At 45.8% G+C, this 17125-nt stretch overlaps 1 protein-coding gene across 2 annotated transcripts in view; it reads right to left on the bottom strand.

The window, feature by feature from the left end:
* Positions 1 to 17125, bottom strand: part of PAK1 (p21 (RAC1) activated kinase 1) — a 177971-nt gene that overhangs the window by 24982 nt on the left and 135864 nt on the right. For both annotated transcript variants that reach the window (XM_082245289.1, XM_082245288.1), the window contains exons 9-11: positions 11891 to 11939; positions 7727 to 7839; positions 6215 to 6332 (exon numbers count right to left, since the gene is read on the bottom strand). In XM_082245289.1, the coding sequence (XP_082101415.1) occupies positions 6215 to 6332; positions 7727 to 7839; positions 11891 to 11939 (280 nt within the window). The remainder of the gene's footprint in view (positions 1 to 6214; positions 6333 to 7726; positions 7840 to 11890; positions 11940 to 17125) is intronic.

Raw genomic sequence — 17125 nt, 5'->3', positions numbered from 1 at the left:
CAAACCAAATAACGAAAAATAGCTTGGTCACTAAAACAAAAAGAGCTAGACTGTAAAAGAAAAGTAATAAATGGATTTTTGTAAAATCTTACCGTAAAATCCTTTTCTCTTAGCTCATTGACAGACGTAGTCCTCGGTGATACAGCACCTTCGGGTTATGTTGCCTCCACAGGAGCAGGACTAGACAGGAAATAAAAATACTCTGGCCACACCCCAGGGGCAGTCCCCGAGGGTATATCCTCTCTCTCTCCGCCACAGCAAATCAGTTATGTCACAAGAGCAGTGCTTAGAGAATTTAACCCAACCCAACTCAAAAACAGAGGGGCGGGTACTACGTCTGTCAATGAGCTAAGAGAAAAGGATTTTACGGTAAGATTTTACAAAAATCCATTTTTCTCTATCGCTCATTGACAGACGTAGTCCTCGGTGATACAGCACCTTCGGGAAGTCCCAGAGCAGTATCACAAATGAGGGGTGGGAAAATGGAAATCAAATCCAAATCTAGAAGGCCCAACCGGTGCCAACTAGAAGTTTACAATGCTCATCCTTAATGATGAGACTCAACAAAAAAATTTTTCAACAGAAAAAAACCCTCGAGGTAGACCACCGGTCTCCTCAAATTGCGGCCTGCAGCACTTTGCGGCCAAAAGAGGCATCCGCCGATGCCATCACATCAATTTTATAAAATTTTGTAAAAGGTATGTACCGACGACCAGGTGGCCGCCTTACATACCTGGACCACTGACGCCTGATGGCGAAAGGCCCAGGAAGTACTGAGCGCTCGAGTGGAGTGCGCCCTAACAGGGAACGGAGGACTCTGACCCTTAATAGAATAAGCCTGTACCACCGTCTGTCTAATCCATTTGGCAATAGTCGCGGCAGATGCAGGCAACCCCTTTCTGGGGCCATCCGTGATCACAAAAAGTGAATCCGTCTTACGGAACGATTCCGTAGCCTTCAGGTATACCCTGATTGCCCGAACCACATCCAAGGAATGCAACGCATGTTCCCGATGATGATTGGGCTGAGGACACAAGGAAGGTAGTACAATATCTTCATTCAGATGAAAATCTGAAACCACCTTAGGAAGAAAGGATGGCTTAGGATGGAGTACTACCTTATCCCTATGAATCACCAAGTATGGGGACTGGCATGATAAAGCAGCCAGTTCTGACACCCTGCGTGCAGAAGTGATAGCCACCAAGAAGGCCACCTTCTGGGATAAAGTAAGCAAGGGAATCTCCCTGATGTTTTCAAAAGGAGGTTTCTGTAGAACCGACAAAACCAAATTAAGATCACAGGGCGGTAAGGGCGCGCGGACTGGTGGAGCCAGGTGCCGCACCCCCTGGATGAAATTCCGCACCAAGGACTTGGTAGCTAAAAGTTTCTGAAAGAAAATTGCTAATGCTGAAACTTGACCCTTGATGGTGCTCAAGGCTAGCTTCTGCTCAACCCCTTTTTGCAAAAAGGCCAATATTCTAGTCACCGAATAGGTACGTGGAGGAAATCCTAAAGATTCGCACCACGCGATATAAGTCTTCCATGTGTGATAATAGACTCTGCTGGAAGTCGCTTTCCTTGCTTTAATAAGGGTAGGAATGACTGAAGCTGACAACCCTCTGTCCTTCAGTACTTGGGTCTCAATGGCCAGGCCATTAAAACCAGCGACTGTAAAGCACAATGGTAGATTGGTCCTCGAGACCGCAGATACTCCCTGAGACGCAGTTCCCACGGAACGTCCGCGACTAGCAAGTCCAAGTCGGCCAGGCCGGCTTGACGAGGCCAGCCTAGAATTTCTAGGACCACTGGCACTGACGAGATCTGAACCAGGCGTCCCTAGAGCTATCTGGCCCCGACCATCCGACAAAGTCTGGTCGTTTTCTGTTCCCACACATTTATCAGACACCTGATTCCTATCAGGAACGGTGATCTCTCCTGGTTGAATCTCAGGGACCGAAGTCACCCGGCTAGAGGCTTCTTGGTCTGTCTGGTCAACCAGATCCGATTCCTGTGGGGAATTGAGACTAATTTTAGGAAAAGGTAAAGGAAAAGATCTATTCAGGGAACAGTGACTACCGCTCCCTGTAGTACTTAAATGTTGGAAGGGAAGAATCGCACCGGTAGTAGTAGTCGATGCTCGATCTAATGTCCTGAATACCGGTGAAAACGTCCCCCCACCCTCAACCCGGGTGGGGGCGCACCTTCAGGCTGTGTAATCCTTTGCTTCGGGTTTGGCTGAGTCGGTCCTCTGTTTGTCCGACCAGCCTTTCTTGAACCCTCCTGGAGGAGTCTTGCCTTTCCCGCTTGTTCCAGCCGGGCGTGCGAACCCTTTATGGGCGGTAAAGAAAGGTCCTCGCTTGTTGCGAGGTCCCTTAGCTTTAGCAGCCTGTGGCAAGAAAGTGCTCTTGCCCCCAGTGGCGTCCTTAATAATTTCATCTAGGGTGGCCCCAAATAGGCGATTCCCCTGAAAGGGGAGATTCGTCAAGGTCTTTTTGGAACCTAGGTCAGCTGACCAGCATTTTAACCACAGCACACATCTGAGGATTACCGCTGACATAGATGCATGCCCTAATAGGGGGGTAGCATCCAAGGCTGCGTCACAGATAAACTGTAGCCCTTGTATAATCTGTTCCATCAAATCAGATGTTCCCTGGGGGATATCTTTTCCCCTTAGGTTTTGGCGTACCACTCTCGCCCATTCCGTTAGTGTCTGGGAAACTAGACCAATAACAATTACTGGTCTAAATGCTGACCCTATCAGGGAGAAGATAGTGCGGGACTCCGCTTCCATCTTTCGATCCACCGGATCCTTAAAGGACGAAGTGTCCTCCACTGGGATAACCGTGGCTTTATTCAGCCTGGAAATAGGTGGATCCACCACTGGTGGTACCGTCCATTTCTTAATGAGGGATTCCTCAAACGGATAGCGTCTAGCAATACGCTTGGAAATAGTAAAGGTACGCTTAGAATGCTCCCATTCTCCTTTAATTTTATTACCAAAACACTTGGGTACAGGAAAAACCTTCACCGTTTTAATGGGCTTGTTAGTACCAAAGGGAATCTCTGTTTCAGTTGCCTCTGCCGGTGAAACCTCAAGTCTTAAGGTTTCCCGCACCGCCACAACTAGTGCGTCCACCAATGCTTCTTCCTGAATTATAGCGGGAGAAAGAACGTCCTCCTCACTGTCTGAGGGAGCTTTACCTGAGATAACAGCCCTTGCAGAGGGACCTGCAGCTGCAGTGACCATCTCTGAATCTGAGTCAGAGGTGTCAGATAATATAGGGGTAGGCGGGGGTCGCTTTCTTGACCCCCGTCCCTGACAGGCTGCCTCCACCCGAGCCACCAAAGACTCCAAAACTGCTGTAAATGCATCCATACTCTGTGCACCGGCGGGTCCCGTGGCCCCCTCGAGGGAAACAGGTGGGGGTATTTGTGTGGCAGGGTCCATGATTATTCCAGTAATTTCCCGGAAAATACAATTCAAATTTAAATAAAAAACTTTTTTTTTTTTTTTCAGACCCCCAGCGCCACAAAAGCCCCTCAGTGTTAACTGCTAGGGATCCCTATCGATCGAGAGAGAGAGAGAGATAGACCCCCAGGCTCACCACTTGATGCTCAGAGTTCACTGCAACAGGTTACAGCGCTGTGTTCACAAACAGGAAGTCTTTTGGCTGGCTGCCCAGGAAGAAAGGAGGCGGCTCCGCCCCTCTGCACGCCTTCCGGCGCCTCCCCTAGCTCCACGAGGTGTTTGGATCACCTCAAACATGGCCGCCCCCATGCTGGAGACACGAGGCTACGCCAAAATGGCGGCCTCGTGCGATCTAGCAAACAATGGCGGCGGTTAGTACCGAATAGCGGCGTGACTGCAGAGCATCACAACACCTTCTCTACATGGGGATTTAGCCTGGTCGGCGGTACCGGCCCTGGCGGACCGCATGGCCGTTCGGAAGGCCTGCTATCGCTGGAGACTTGACTAGGAAAGCAGTCTACATGTCCGTGGCTACTGACTGGTAGGATACTTATATTATCACAGTAAGATACCCATACTGCCACTAATTACAAAGAAAAGAGAAAATGAATGGTACAACAAAACGTTGTCCAAGCATCTGTTGGCGGACTTTATGGGCACATACTGAGTGAACACACTTATTGATTTAAAAAAATTACTTTAATAGTTAAGAAAGTTTTAAAAGAAAACAAAAAGCACTATGCAAATGTTGACATATATATAGTTTCTTATACATTCAAAGTTGATATGCAGGCATTCTTGGCAATAGGTGAGGATTGTGGTTGTTATACCAATCTGATATAGTCAACGCGTTTCGCATTTGCGCTTCATCAGGACCTCAGATGATAAAATGACCTCCTCAAGATGCAGTGCACGATACCGTACGACCGGGGGCTGAGCTCAATGGCTGAGCACCTCAGACCACGACCACCTTGAACTATATTTGATGGATATGGGAACAGGTAGGACGGCTGGATGGAGAATGATATGTGGATCGCCTGAGCGTCTTACACAAATGACTTGTATTCTTATACATCAGACAAAAAGATGTCACTGTTATAGATAGTCTCTGATATCTTGTTATTCTAGGAAATTGGGTAGACTCTCATCCAACTGGTAGTAGTAAAACAGATCGATTTGTGATGCTATTACGTCCACATTCATATTCCAGCCTCCTGAGGCGGCTGGAATATGAATGTGGACGTAATAGCATCACAAATCGATCTGTTTTACTACTACCAGTTGGATGAGAGTCTACCCAATTTCCTAGAATAACAAGATATCAGAGACTATCTATAACAGTGACATCTTTTTGTCTGATGTATAAGAATACAAGTCATTTGTGTAAGACGCTCAGGCGATCCACATATCATTCTCCATCCAGCCGTCCTACCTGTTCCCATATCCATCAAATATAGTTCAAGGTGGTCGTGGTCTGAGGTGCTCAGCCATTGAGCTCAGCCCCCGGTCGTACGGTATCGTGCACTGCATCTTGAGGAGGTCATTTTATCATCTGAGGTCCTGATGAAGCGCAAATGCGAAACGCGTTGACTATATCAGATTGGTATAACAACCACAATCCTCACCTATTGCCAAGAATGCCTGCATATCAACTTTGAATGTATAAGAAACTATATATATGTCAACATTTGCATAGTGCTTTTTGTTTTCTTTTAAAACTTTCTTAACTATTAAAGTAATTTTTTTAAATCAATAAGTGTGTTCACTCAGTATGTGCCCATAAAGTCCGCCAACAGATGCTTGGACAACGTTTTGTTGTACCATTCATTTTCTCTTTTCTTTGTATATTACTAGGATTATGGCACCTAAGGGGTAGCTCTTAATTTATATCTGCCACTAATTACAATCTTTTTAACATGTTTACAATTAGATTGTCAGCTCCCAAACCAAGCCTCCTGGCTTTTTGCACATAAAATCACACTCAAAGTAGGGGGATCTGTGCCATGTTATAGGATAGAGGGGGAACTCATCCTTACCATACAGAGAGGGGCCCGCGTTCACCACAAGACCCGTCAGGGGAAAAGGGGGAACATGCTACTCACCATACCGGAACCAGGCGGGCACCAACTCCTGACAGTACCCCTCTCCACCGGGGCGGGAGGGCTGTCGACCAATATGGACGCCGTGACTCATGGTCCTTGGCGTTTCAGCGAGATGTTTAACTCGCGGGGTCAGTCCCTCCAGTGGGACTATGTCGCGGCCGACCCAGCGCGGAGCTATGGCCTGCACGCGCTCGTAGGCTGAACTGGGGTGACCACTGGATCTCAACATCCAGCCCGTCGCCCAGTTCAGCTTTCTTGCTTGAAGATCTCACAGGAACACTGGAGAAAAAAGCTGTCTAAAAAATCTTTTTAAGAAAAAAATCCTGCCAGGACCGAAGATCCCAGCAAGGTATCTAGGTCCTTACTCCTGACTAGACAGAAAAAAACTGATTTGCTGTGGCGGAGAGAGAGAGGATATACCCTCGGGGACTGCCCCTGGGGTGTGGCCAGAGTATTTTTATTTCCTGTCTAGTCCTGCTCCTGTGGAGGCAACATAACCCGAAGGTGCTGTATCACCGAGGACTACGTCTGTCAATGAGCGATAGAGAAAATACTTTTCGACTCTGACCTTCATGCTGCTGAAGCAGTATGGTGGTGATTACTTCTCTGCACACAGTTGCTCCTTCCATAACAGTCTATTTACCTCTCTGCATACAGCTGCAATCTGTCCTTCATCCATAAGAGTTTCTGTCACCACATCGGTGAGTGAGCCACCAGCCAGGTATTCCATCACGACCCATAACTCATCCCCAACCAAGTAACTGCAAGGACCAAGGTCACATTAGTCACGTTAGATTAAGGTGAAAGACTTCATTTTTTAAAAATTATTTTTATTATACAGGATTTACCGTATATAGCGCCAACAGTTTTTGCAGCACTTTACAACACAAGGGCATACGGTACAGTTACAATACAGGAAGAATCAGATGGCCCTGTTCATTAGAGCTTACAATCTAAGACAGAGGGTCAAGTGATACAAAATGTAATAAATGTGGGCTATGAGAAGAAAATAAAAGTATATTTGTTAGGTGGAGGCAGAATAGGCTTCTATGAAGAGAGAATTTTTCGGAAATGGCCTAACAGCCCATTCACACTGCCGCAAGAGGATTTTGTGGGGCGACCTGTGAAGTGCACCGCGACCTCGGCGCTACTTGCACGGACTTCATATAATTGAAGTCAATGCAAGTTGCCTCCAGGTCGCCCCAAAGTAGTACAGGACCCTTTTTCTAAGTCGCTCCTATTAGAACGGATCCTGTACTATTCAATGGCGAGCGACCGACTGCGACTTGTCAGGCGACCAAGTCGCCTGACAAGTCGTGCTACTGTGAATGGACCCTTAAAGTTGATAGAGTTGGAGATAGTCTGACAGATTAGGGTAGGGAATTCCAAAGGATATGAGAGGCTCGGGAGAAGTCCTAGAGGTGAGCATGGGAGGAGGTGACAAGGGAGCTAGAGAACAGGAGGTCTTGTGAGGAAAGAAAAGGACGATTTGGTTGGTATTTTGAGAATAGCTTAGTGATGTAGCTGGGGGCTAAGTTGTGGGTGACTTTGAAAGTTATTGTTAGTGTTTTGAATTTAATTTGTTGGGTGAGTGGAAGGCAGTGGGATTGGCAGAAAGGAGTAGCAGACATGGAGTGGTTGGCAAGGTGGATGAGCCTGGCGGCAGTATTCATGATGGACTGAAGGGAGGATTGCCTATTTAATCCAATGAGGAGGGTGTTGCAGTAGTTGGGGCGAGAGATAACCAGAGAGTGAATCAGGAGCCTTGTGGTGTCATTGGTTAGGAAGGGATGCATTTTGGAGATGTTGGCGATTGAGGCGGCAAGCCTTGAAAAGTGATTGGATGTGGGGCCAAAAGGAGAATTCAGTCCAGGATAACACCAAGCACCCTGGCATCGTGGGGATGGACTGATAGTTGTGCCATTGACCTTGACAGAGAAGGCAAAGGAAGGGGCACATGGCGGAGGAAATATTATGAGCTTGGTTTTGGACAAGTTGAGTTTGAGGAAGTGGTGGGACATCCAGGCTGATATGTCTGTTAGTAAGTTAGTGATGCGTTTATGTATTGCATAAAATATTACTCATTATGATCACAATATAAAATATTTACATTCATGTGCAGGGCTCCAGCATCTCTCATTCACCCCGGACTCACCTGTCCAGGTAGTTGACAATGTTCGGGTTCTTGTTTTGCCTCATTACAAGGATCTCATTGATAATTAACTCCTTCTTCGGCTGCTGCTGCAGATTCATCTGTTTTATAGCCACCTACAAGGAGAACACAAGGATCTATGAAACGCTCCAAGCTTAGTTTCAGATACAACAGTCTTTTCAGAGTTACCGAAGGCTGGCCATACACAGTGCAAATTTCTTTCCTGCAACCACGAGTTGCAAGAAAGAAATGCACTCGATTCCCCCATCAACACAGACAGTGTTGATGGGGGAATCCCTCCTGCCAAGCAAATGTTTGCTTCTGGCGGGGAGGCACGAGAAGCCGTCTCCACGGTGAGAATTTTTTTTAGCAATTTTGTATGGACTAAAAATATAGTAATGTATTATATACTGTATATATATATATATATATATATATATATATTTATTAGGGATTGACCGATATATGGAGGGCCGATATGCACTTTCCCTGATATATTGGAATTGGCCACCAAGGTGACCGATATTGCCGATATTTAGGGAAAGTGCTGTACCGGAGTGATGTCTGCAGCTAGAGGCATCACCCCGGTACCGGCGTCCATAGCCGACGGTCGGCTGACTTGTGATGACAACCGATGCGGCCCCTCCCACCGCCTTCAGGAGACCCGGGGAACCAGCCTGCACGGCCGCCGAAGACACGATCAAAGCCGCAGTCTCCATGCAAAAATCCAGAAGTGATGTCATGACTGGTGCCAGATTCAAAAAATGACAGCATTCAAAACAGCCAAACTTGGCGTTTTGAATGCTTTTAAGTGCAGAGGAGGGGTTTGGGGTCTTTTAGACCCCCAGATCCCTCCACAAGAGTACCTGTCAAAGAAACAAAAAATGTTTTTTAAATGTACGAAAATATCAGCCCATTTCGGAACGATAAAATGAAAATCCTATATCGGTCGATCACGAATATATATATATACATACAGTATCTCACATTCTCACACCCCTGACATTTTTGTAAATATTTTATTCAATCTTTTCATGTGACAACACTGAAGAAATGACACTTTGCTACAATGTAAAGTAGTGAGTGTACAGCTTGTATAACCATGTAAATTTGCTGTCCCCTCAAAATAACTCAACACACAGCCATTAATGTCTAAACCGCTGGAAACAAAAGTGGGTACACCCCTAAGTGAAAATGACCAAATTGGGCCCAATTAGCCATTTTCCCTCCCCGGTGTCATGTGACTCGCTAGTGTTACAAGGTCTCAGGTGTGAATGGGGAGCAGGTGTGTTAAATTTGGTGTTATCGCTCTCACTCTCACATACTGGTCACTGGAAGTTCAACATGGCACCTCATGGCAAAGAACTCTATGAGAATCTGAAAAAAAGAATTGTTGCTCTACATAAAGATGGTCTAAGCTATAAGAAGATTGCCAAGACCCTGAAACTGAGCTACAGCATGGTGGCCAAGACCATACAGTGGTTTAACAGGACAGGTTCCACTCAAAACAGGTCTCGCCATGGTCAACCAAAGAAGTTGAAGGCACGTACTCAGAGTCATATTCAGAGGTTGTCTTTGGGAAATAGATGTATGAGTGCTGCCAGCATTGCTGCAGAGGTTGAAGGGGTGGGGGGTCAGCCTGTCAGTGCTCAGACCATACACTGCACACTGCATCAAATCAGTCTGCATTGCTGTTGTCCCAGAAGGAAGCCTCTTCTAAAGATGATGAACAAGAAAGCCTGCAAACAGTTTGCTGAAGACAAGCAGACTAAGGACATGGATTACTGGAACCATGTCCTGTGGTCTGATGAGACCAAGATAAACGTATTTGGTTCAGATGGTGTCAGGCGTGTGTGGCGGCAACCAGGTGAGGAGTACAAAGACAAGTGTGTCTTGCCTACAGCCAAGCATGGTGGTGGGAGTGTCTTGGTCTGGGGGTGCATGAGTGCTGCCGACACTGGGGATCTACAGTTCATTGAGGGAACCATGAATGCCAACATGTACTGTGACATACTGAATCAGAGCGTGATCCCCTCCCTTCATAGACTGGGTCGCAGGGCAGTATTCCAACATGATAACAACCCCAAACACACCTCCAAGACGACCACTGCCTTGCTAAATAAGCTAAGGGTAAAGGTGATGGACTGGCCAAGCATGTCTCCAGACCTAAACCCTATTGAGCATCTGTGGGGCATCCCCAAATGGAAGGTGGAGGAGCGCAAGGTCTCTAACATCCACCAGATCTGTGATGTCATCATGAAGGAGTGGAAGAGGACTCCAGTGGCAACCTGTGAAGCTCTGGTGAACTCCATGCCCGAGAGGGTTAAGGCAGTGCTGGAAAATAATGGTGTTCACACAAAATATTGACACTTTGGGCCCAATTTAGACATTTTCACTTGTGTGGGTGTACTCACTTTTGTTGCCAGTGGTTTAGACATTAATGGCTGTGTGTTGGGTTATTTTGAGGGGACAGCAAATTTACACTGTTATACAAGCTGTACACTCACTACTTTTCATGTGACAACACTGAAGAAATGGCACTTTGCTACTTTTCGGGCACTTCCTCTAACTTCTTGCTGCATCTCTGACAGGAAGTGAAGGAAAGTTTCCCCTAATGGGCACCCGCCCACAATGCCAAAACTCCCAATACCTGGTCACATGATTATGGTACCACTTGATTGCCAAGCAAAAACGCCTGACCTAAACCCCATAGAGCAGGGATCTCCAAACTTTCTAAACAAGGGGCCAGTTTATCATCTTTCAGACTTCATGGGGGCTGAACTGTGGCCAGCGTGAGTGGAAATCTTTCCTGGCTTCGGTGGGAGTAAACATCACATTTGGTATTAGGGAGAGAAATAGTGCCCCAATACTGGTATCATTGGGAGGAATAGCACCCCATTGTTGGTGTCAGTGGGAGAAATGATGCCCCATTGTTGATGGCAGTTGGCAGAATACTGTCTCATATCAGTGGGAGGAATAATGAGTGCCCCAAGGGCCAGATAAAGGCAAGCAATGGGCCGCATCTGGCCCCCAGGCGGCAGTTTGGAGACCACTGCCATAGAGAATCTGTGGGGTATTGTCAAGAGGAAGATAAGAGACACCAAACCCAACAATGCAGATGAGCTGAAGGCCGCCATCAATGCAACCTGGACTTCCTCAGCAGTGCCACAGGCTGATCGCCTCCATGCCATGCCACATTGATGCAGTAATTCATGCAAAAGGAGCCCCGACTAAGTATTGAGTGCATACTATACTGTACATGGACAGACTTTCACTAAGCCAACATTTCTGTATTAAAAAAACTCTTTTTATTGGTCTCATGTAATATTCTAATTTTCTGAGATACTGAATTTTGGGTTTTCATTAGCTGTAAGCCATAATAATCAAAATTAAAAGAAAGAAATGCTTGAAATATTCACTCTTTGAATTGAAATACTGAAATAAATGAACTTTTTGATGATATTCTAATTTTAGTGTGTGTGTGTGTGTGTGTGTGTGTGTGTGTGTGTGTGTGTGTGTGTGTGTGTATATATATATACACACAAACAGTATCTCACAAAAGTGAGTACACCCCTCACATTTTTGTAAGTATTTTATTATATCTATATATACATATATGTGTGTGTATATTTATTTATTTATTTCAGGGACTTATATAGCGCTCTCAATTTACGCAGTGCTTTACATATACATTGTACATTCACATCAGTCCCTGCCCTCAAGGAGCTTGCAATCTAATGTCCCTAACTCACATACATACACAGTAGGGCCAATTTCATACAGGATCCAATTAACCTACCAGCATGTCTTTGGAGTGTGGGAGGAAACCGGGTTTCCCCGGAGGAAACCCACGCAGGCACAGGGAGAACATGCAAACTCCAGGCAGGTAGTGTCATGGTTGGGATTCAAACCAGCGACCCTCTTGCTGCTAGGTGAAAGTGCTAACCACTACACCACTGTGCCGCTGTGTGTGTGTGTGTGTGTGTGTGTGTGTGTGTGTGTGTGTGTGTGTGTGTGTACACACACACACACAGTATCTCACAAAAGTGAGTACACCCCTCACATGTTTGTAAATATTTTAATATATATATATATTTTTTTTTTTTTTGAGCTGCACAGTACTTTAATTTTCAGCGAGTCCAGCACACACAATCCAGAACAGTTTACCTCCTGACCGGTGGCCACTTCCACTGCAATGTAGACGGTCCCGGATGCCCTGCGTGCGAAAGACAACATTCCACGTTATTCACATTTATATACACAGAGCCCAGCCACCATCCACATCAGTCCATACAGCCCCATGTCTCATCACATACAGTCAGGGGAGGACTTTGGATGATTTGGAATTAATTAATGATGTTTTTTTTTATTGTTACAAGTTAAATCTGGATCATCCCGAAGGAAGCCTGTAAAAACATGCACATACAAACTCCATGTGGATAGCAGCATTGGTAGGAACTGAATCTACTACCCCAACCCCATCGGGCCGCAGAGCAGATGGCTTTTTTTTTTTTTTTTATTGTGCGCCTACTTGCAGGCAGATTCTGCAGCAATTTGAAAACCTCCCACTGCAATAACGAGTGCCTCCACCAATTTAAGCTGACTAGGTGAAATAGAACCCTTAGATTGTAAGCTCCTTGGGGCAGAAAGGATGTGACTGTACGGCTCTGCGTAATTTGTCAGCACTAAATAAATACCTGTAATAAATAAATGTGTTGTAAAGTTACTAGAATGCCCACGTTATCTCTGATAGTCCTGCGACGTGCTTCTGGGCAGAACGGGCAGCCCTGCGGCATTCTGGCGGACGCCATATGTGCCCAGGTTGAGAGCTGTCCAACAGGAAGACAAAAGGAACATTCATGCTGAGAGTGTAAGCAGTGGCATTCCCCGGCTGTGAGCGAATACATGTCTACCAGCCCGTGACCGGTTTGCAGGAATTTGCATGCAGGCTCTGTGCCAAGGGAGCTTTTAAAGGTAACAAGTGATTGACCCCCTCCTTCCCGGTGACAGCACAGACACTGCGGATCCTGGGAGCGAAGATCGCGCTGGGTGTGTGTGCGCGCTAAATAAAAATCCAAATGAGAGCGATGATGTGCCGGCTTCAGAGTGGGAAGTCACACCTCGTTATAGGGCACGCTAATTGAGTGAGAGGATTAACGCTGCCCGCTCTGCCAAGAAAGTCTACCGCTGGTTTTTAAATAAGCCACGTTCACTAAAAGGGAAAGTATTCCACATTTTCACTGAGCAGGTGTGCCAGTTATTATTGTAATATTCACCCGACAAGGTCAGTCCACCCATAAGTGAGGTTTAAGTTATAGGTGGGGCCAGATGGGCCGAGTCAGTCCCGAACTTCTTATGTGTCCTCAATACTTCAATAGAACTCTTCTCCCACCCACCTAAAAAGTTTTGGGTCTTCCCACCCACTTTTAGTTTTTTTTCAATTCCGTCTGTTACATTCTCTATAATATAAAATTAATTACAGTGGTGATGGTGGGAACCCCTCATAATGGGTACAGCAGGAGTACAGACCCAGGGGCTCTGCACAGGGATGGTGGGAACTCCTCATAATGGGCACAGCAGGTGTACAGACCCAGGGGCTCTGCACAGGGATGTTGGGAACCCCTCATAATGGGCACAGCAGGTGTACAGACCTGGGAACTCAGCACAGGGATTGTGGGAACCCCTCATAATGGGCACAGCAGGTGTACAGACCTGGGAACTCAGCACAGGGATTGTGGGAACCCCTCATAATGGGCGCAGCAGGTGTACAGACCCGGGAACTCAGCACAGGGATGGTGAGAACCCTTCATAATGGGCACAGCAGGTGTACAGACCCGGGAACGTACCACATGGATGGTGGGAACCCTTCATAATGGGCACAGCAGGTGTACAGACCTGGGAACTAAGCACAGGGATGGTGGGAACCCCTTATTATGGACACAACAGGTGTACAGACCCAGGAACTCAGCACAGGGATGATGGGAACCCCTCATAATGTGAAGATTTCAGGAGATATCCAACAACATTTGCCAGTAAATGAAGGCCTATTTTTCCTGAAATTAATAAAGTATTATCTACCTGGATGCACTAAGTAGTTACAATGATGTGTACAATTTTACTAACAAGTTACAAAAGGGCATTCAGGTTATAGGATTTGTTTTACCTTCAGACATTTAGACCCCATTCAGACAGGGGCGACACGAATTGCTGGGGCGACCTGTGAAGTCGCGGTGCACAGCGTGCACCGCAACCTCGGCGCGACTTGCACAGACTTCATATAATTGAAGTCAATGCAAGTCGCCTCCAGGTCGCCCCAAAGTAGTACAGGACCCTTTTTCTAAGTCGGAGCGACTTGTGTCGCTCCTATTAGAACGGGTCCTGTGGTAATCAATGGCAGGCGACCGACCGCGACTTGTCAGGCGACCAAGTCGCCTGACAAGTCGCGCTAGTGTGAATGGGGTCTTAGGGGTTATGAAGGGGGCTGAGGGGTTATATTCACTATAACAAAGTGCACTAACAAAGGGTTAAAGATCCTAAGGGTGGTACATTGTATGTTAATACACTTTACAGCTAATCTGTCCTTCACGTCTACCTACAGTATCTCACAAAAGTCAGTACACCCCTCACATTTTTGTAAATATTTTATTATATCTTTTCATGTGACAACACTGAAGAAATGACACTTTGCTACAATGTAAAGTAGTGAGTGTACAGCTTGTATAACAGTGTAAATTTGCTGTCCCCTCAAAATAACTCAACACACAGCCATTAATGTCTAAACCGCTGGCAACAAAAGTGAGTACACCCCAGTGAAAATGTCCAAATTGTGCCCATTTAACCATTTTCCCTCCCCAGTGTCATGTGACTCATTAGTGTTACAAGGTCTCAGGTGTGAATGGGGAGCAGGTGTGTGGTAAATTTGGTGTTATCGCTCTCACTCTCTCATGCTGGTCACTGGAAGTTCAACATGGCCCCTCATGGCAAAGAGCTCTCTGAGGATCTGAAAAAAAGAATCATTGCTCTACATAAAGATGGTCTAGGCTATAAGAAGATTGCCAAGACCCTGAAACTGAGCTGCAGCACGGTGGCCAAGGCCATACAGCGGTTTAACAGGACAGGTTCCACTCAGAACAGGCCTCTCCATGGTCTACCAAAGAAGTTGAGTGCACATGCTCAGCGTCATATCCAGAGGCTGTCTTTGGGAAATAGACGTATGAGTGCTGCCAGCATTGCTGCAGAGGTTGAAGGGGTGGGGGGTCAGCCTGTCAGTGCTCAGACCATACGCCGCACACTGCATCAAGTTGGTATGCATGGCTGTCATCTCAGAAGGAAGCCTCTTCTAAAGATGATGCTCAGGAAAGCCTGCAAACAGTTTGTTGAAGACAAGCAGACTAAGGACATGGATTACTGGAACCATGCCCTGTGGTCTGATGAGACCAAGATGAACTCATTTGGTTCAGATGGTGTCAAACGTGTGTGGCGGCAACCAGGTGAGGAGTACAAAGACAAGTGTGTCTTGCCTACAGTCAAGCATGGTGGTGGGAGTGCCATGGTCTGGGGCTGCATGAGTGCTGCCGGCACTGGGGAGCTACAGTTTATTGAGGGAACCATGAATGCCAACATGTACTGTGACATACTGAAGCAGAGCATGATCCCCTCCCTTCAGAGACTGGGCTGCAGGGCAGTATTCCAACATGAAGCATCAAATACACCTCCAAGATGACCACTGCCTTGCTAAAGAAGCTGAGGGTAAAGGTGATGGACTGGCCAAGCATGTCTCCAGACCTAAACCCTATTGAGCATCTGTGGGGCATCCTCAAACGGAAGGTGGAGGAGCGCAAGGTCTCTAACATCCACCAGCTTTGTGATGTCATCATGGAGGAGTGGAAGAGGACTCCAGTGGTAACCTGTGAAGCTCTGGTGAACTCCATGCCCAAGAGGGCTAAGGCAGTGCTGGAAAATAATGGTGGCCACACAAAATATTGACACTTTGGGCCCAATTCGGACATTTTCACTTAGGGGTGTACTCACTTTTGTTGCCAGCGGTTTAATGGCTGTGTGTTGAGTTATTTTGAGGGGACAGCAAATTTACACTGTTATATAAGCTGTACACTCACTACTTTACATTGTAGCAAAGTGTCATTTCTTCAGTGTTGTCATATGAAAAGATAGAATAAAATATTTACAAAAATGTGAGGGGTGTACTTACTTTTGTGAGATACTGTAAATAAGCACATCGCAGGCTGTTCTGAACAATACATACTACCGATAGAGTCCTATGTACAATCCTGTTCCAAAAAGACAACTAAAAATGTAAGGTTTATATTTATTTTATATTTAGGTATGCTGTGTGAATGTGAACAGTGTGGGGGGGGGGACCTCAAATTTGGCTTCATAGGTAGAAATCCACTTTAACCGCTTAGTGACCGCCCATGTACATCTACTATGGCATGGCGGCTGTGCGCTGAATCATGTATCTGGTACATAATCAGTGCTTCCGGGTAAAGCGTGTGCTGTAATTGGTTACAGCAAAAGCCAATCAGCAGGTCCCAGCCTATGACTGATCCGCTCCATCATTCACATAAGAGAGATCTGTGTTGGTAAACAACGATCTTGCTGTTTTTTTTTTGTTACCTGCAAAGATTGCTTAGTAAGAGCCGGTTCACACTAATCCGACTCAATATTTTTAGGAAAAGTTTGCTGGAGATAGATTTTACAAGCACCACATCCCTAAATAGTAGTAAGAATAAATATAGGATTTTGTTGTGGGACTTTTAAGGTGCGGACATATCAATAAATGATGGAGAAAAAATAATTATTTTTACAAATTTTATTCAAAACCTATAACAAACAGTGTTTTTTTCATAAAAACCATATAAAAAGATAAAATAAATAACTATTTAGCGCCTGCTCAGCATGTTTCGCCATTTATCGATAGCTTCTTCAGGACACTGACGAGCATCTTTAATAAGTTATTTTTCTCTATAAGAGACTAAATTTGTGCCCGATTTGGAATGAGCCAAGATGGAAGAGCCTCTTAATCATGGAACCCAAGGATATGGTCCTTCATTATGCATCCGATGCGTCACAGAGGGGGGAGGGGCCAAGCCAATTGTTTTTTAAATTTGACATAATGAGTCTGTTTATGATGAAAATATAGCCTCCAACCTGATTGGAAGAATACAGGGGGGCTCAATTGTCTCTATATATGTGTTCTTTACTTTGAAGCTTTCATATAGGTTTAATAAGACTTAGGTGAAATGTAAGGAAAGATATAGATTTTTGAAAAAAAATCCCTAGGTATCCAATCAAATAACAACAGAAGTTGTTATTGACCTGTAGCGATCCTCCCGTCCATGGAGCAGTCACAATCAGATTGTGACTTGCATTGACTTCTATTAT

Source organism: Pelophylax lessonae (genome assembly GCF_965119305.1).
Source record: "Pelophylax lessonae genome assembly, chromosome: 2".
Lineage (NCBI taxonomy): Eukaryota > Metazoa > Chordata > Amphibia > Anura > Ranidae > Pelophylax > Pelophylax lessonae.
Note: the sequence above shows the minus strand (reverse complement) of the source record. Positions and strands in the feature narration are given on the sequence as shown.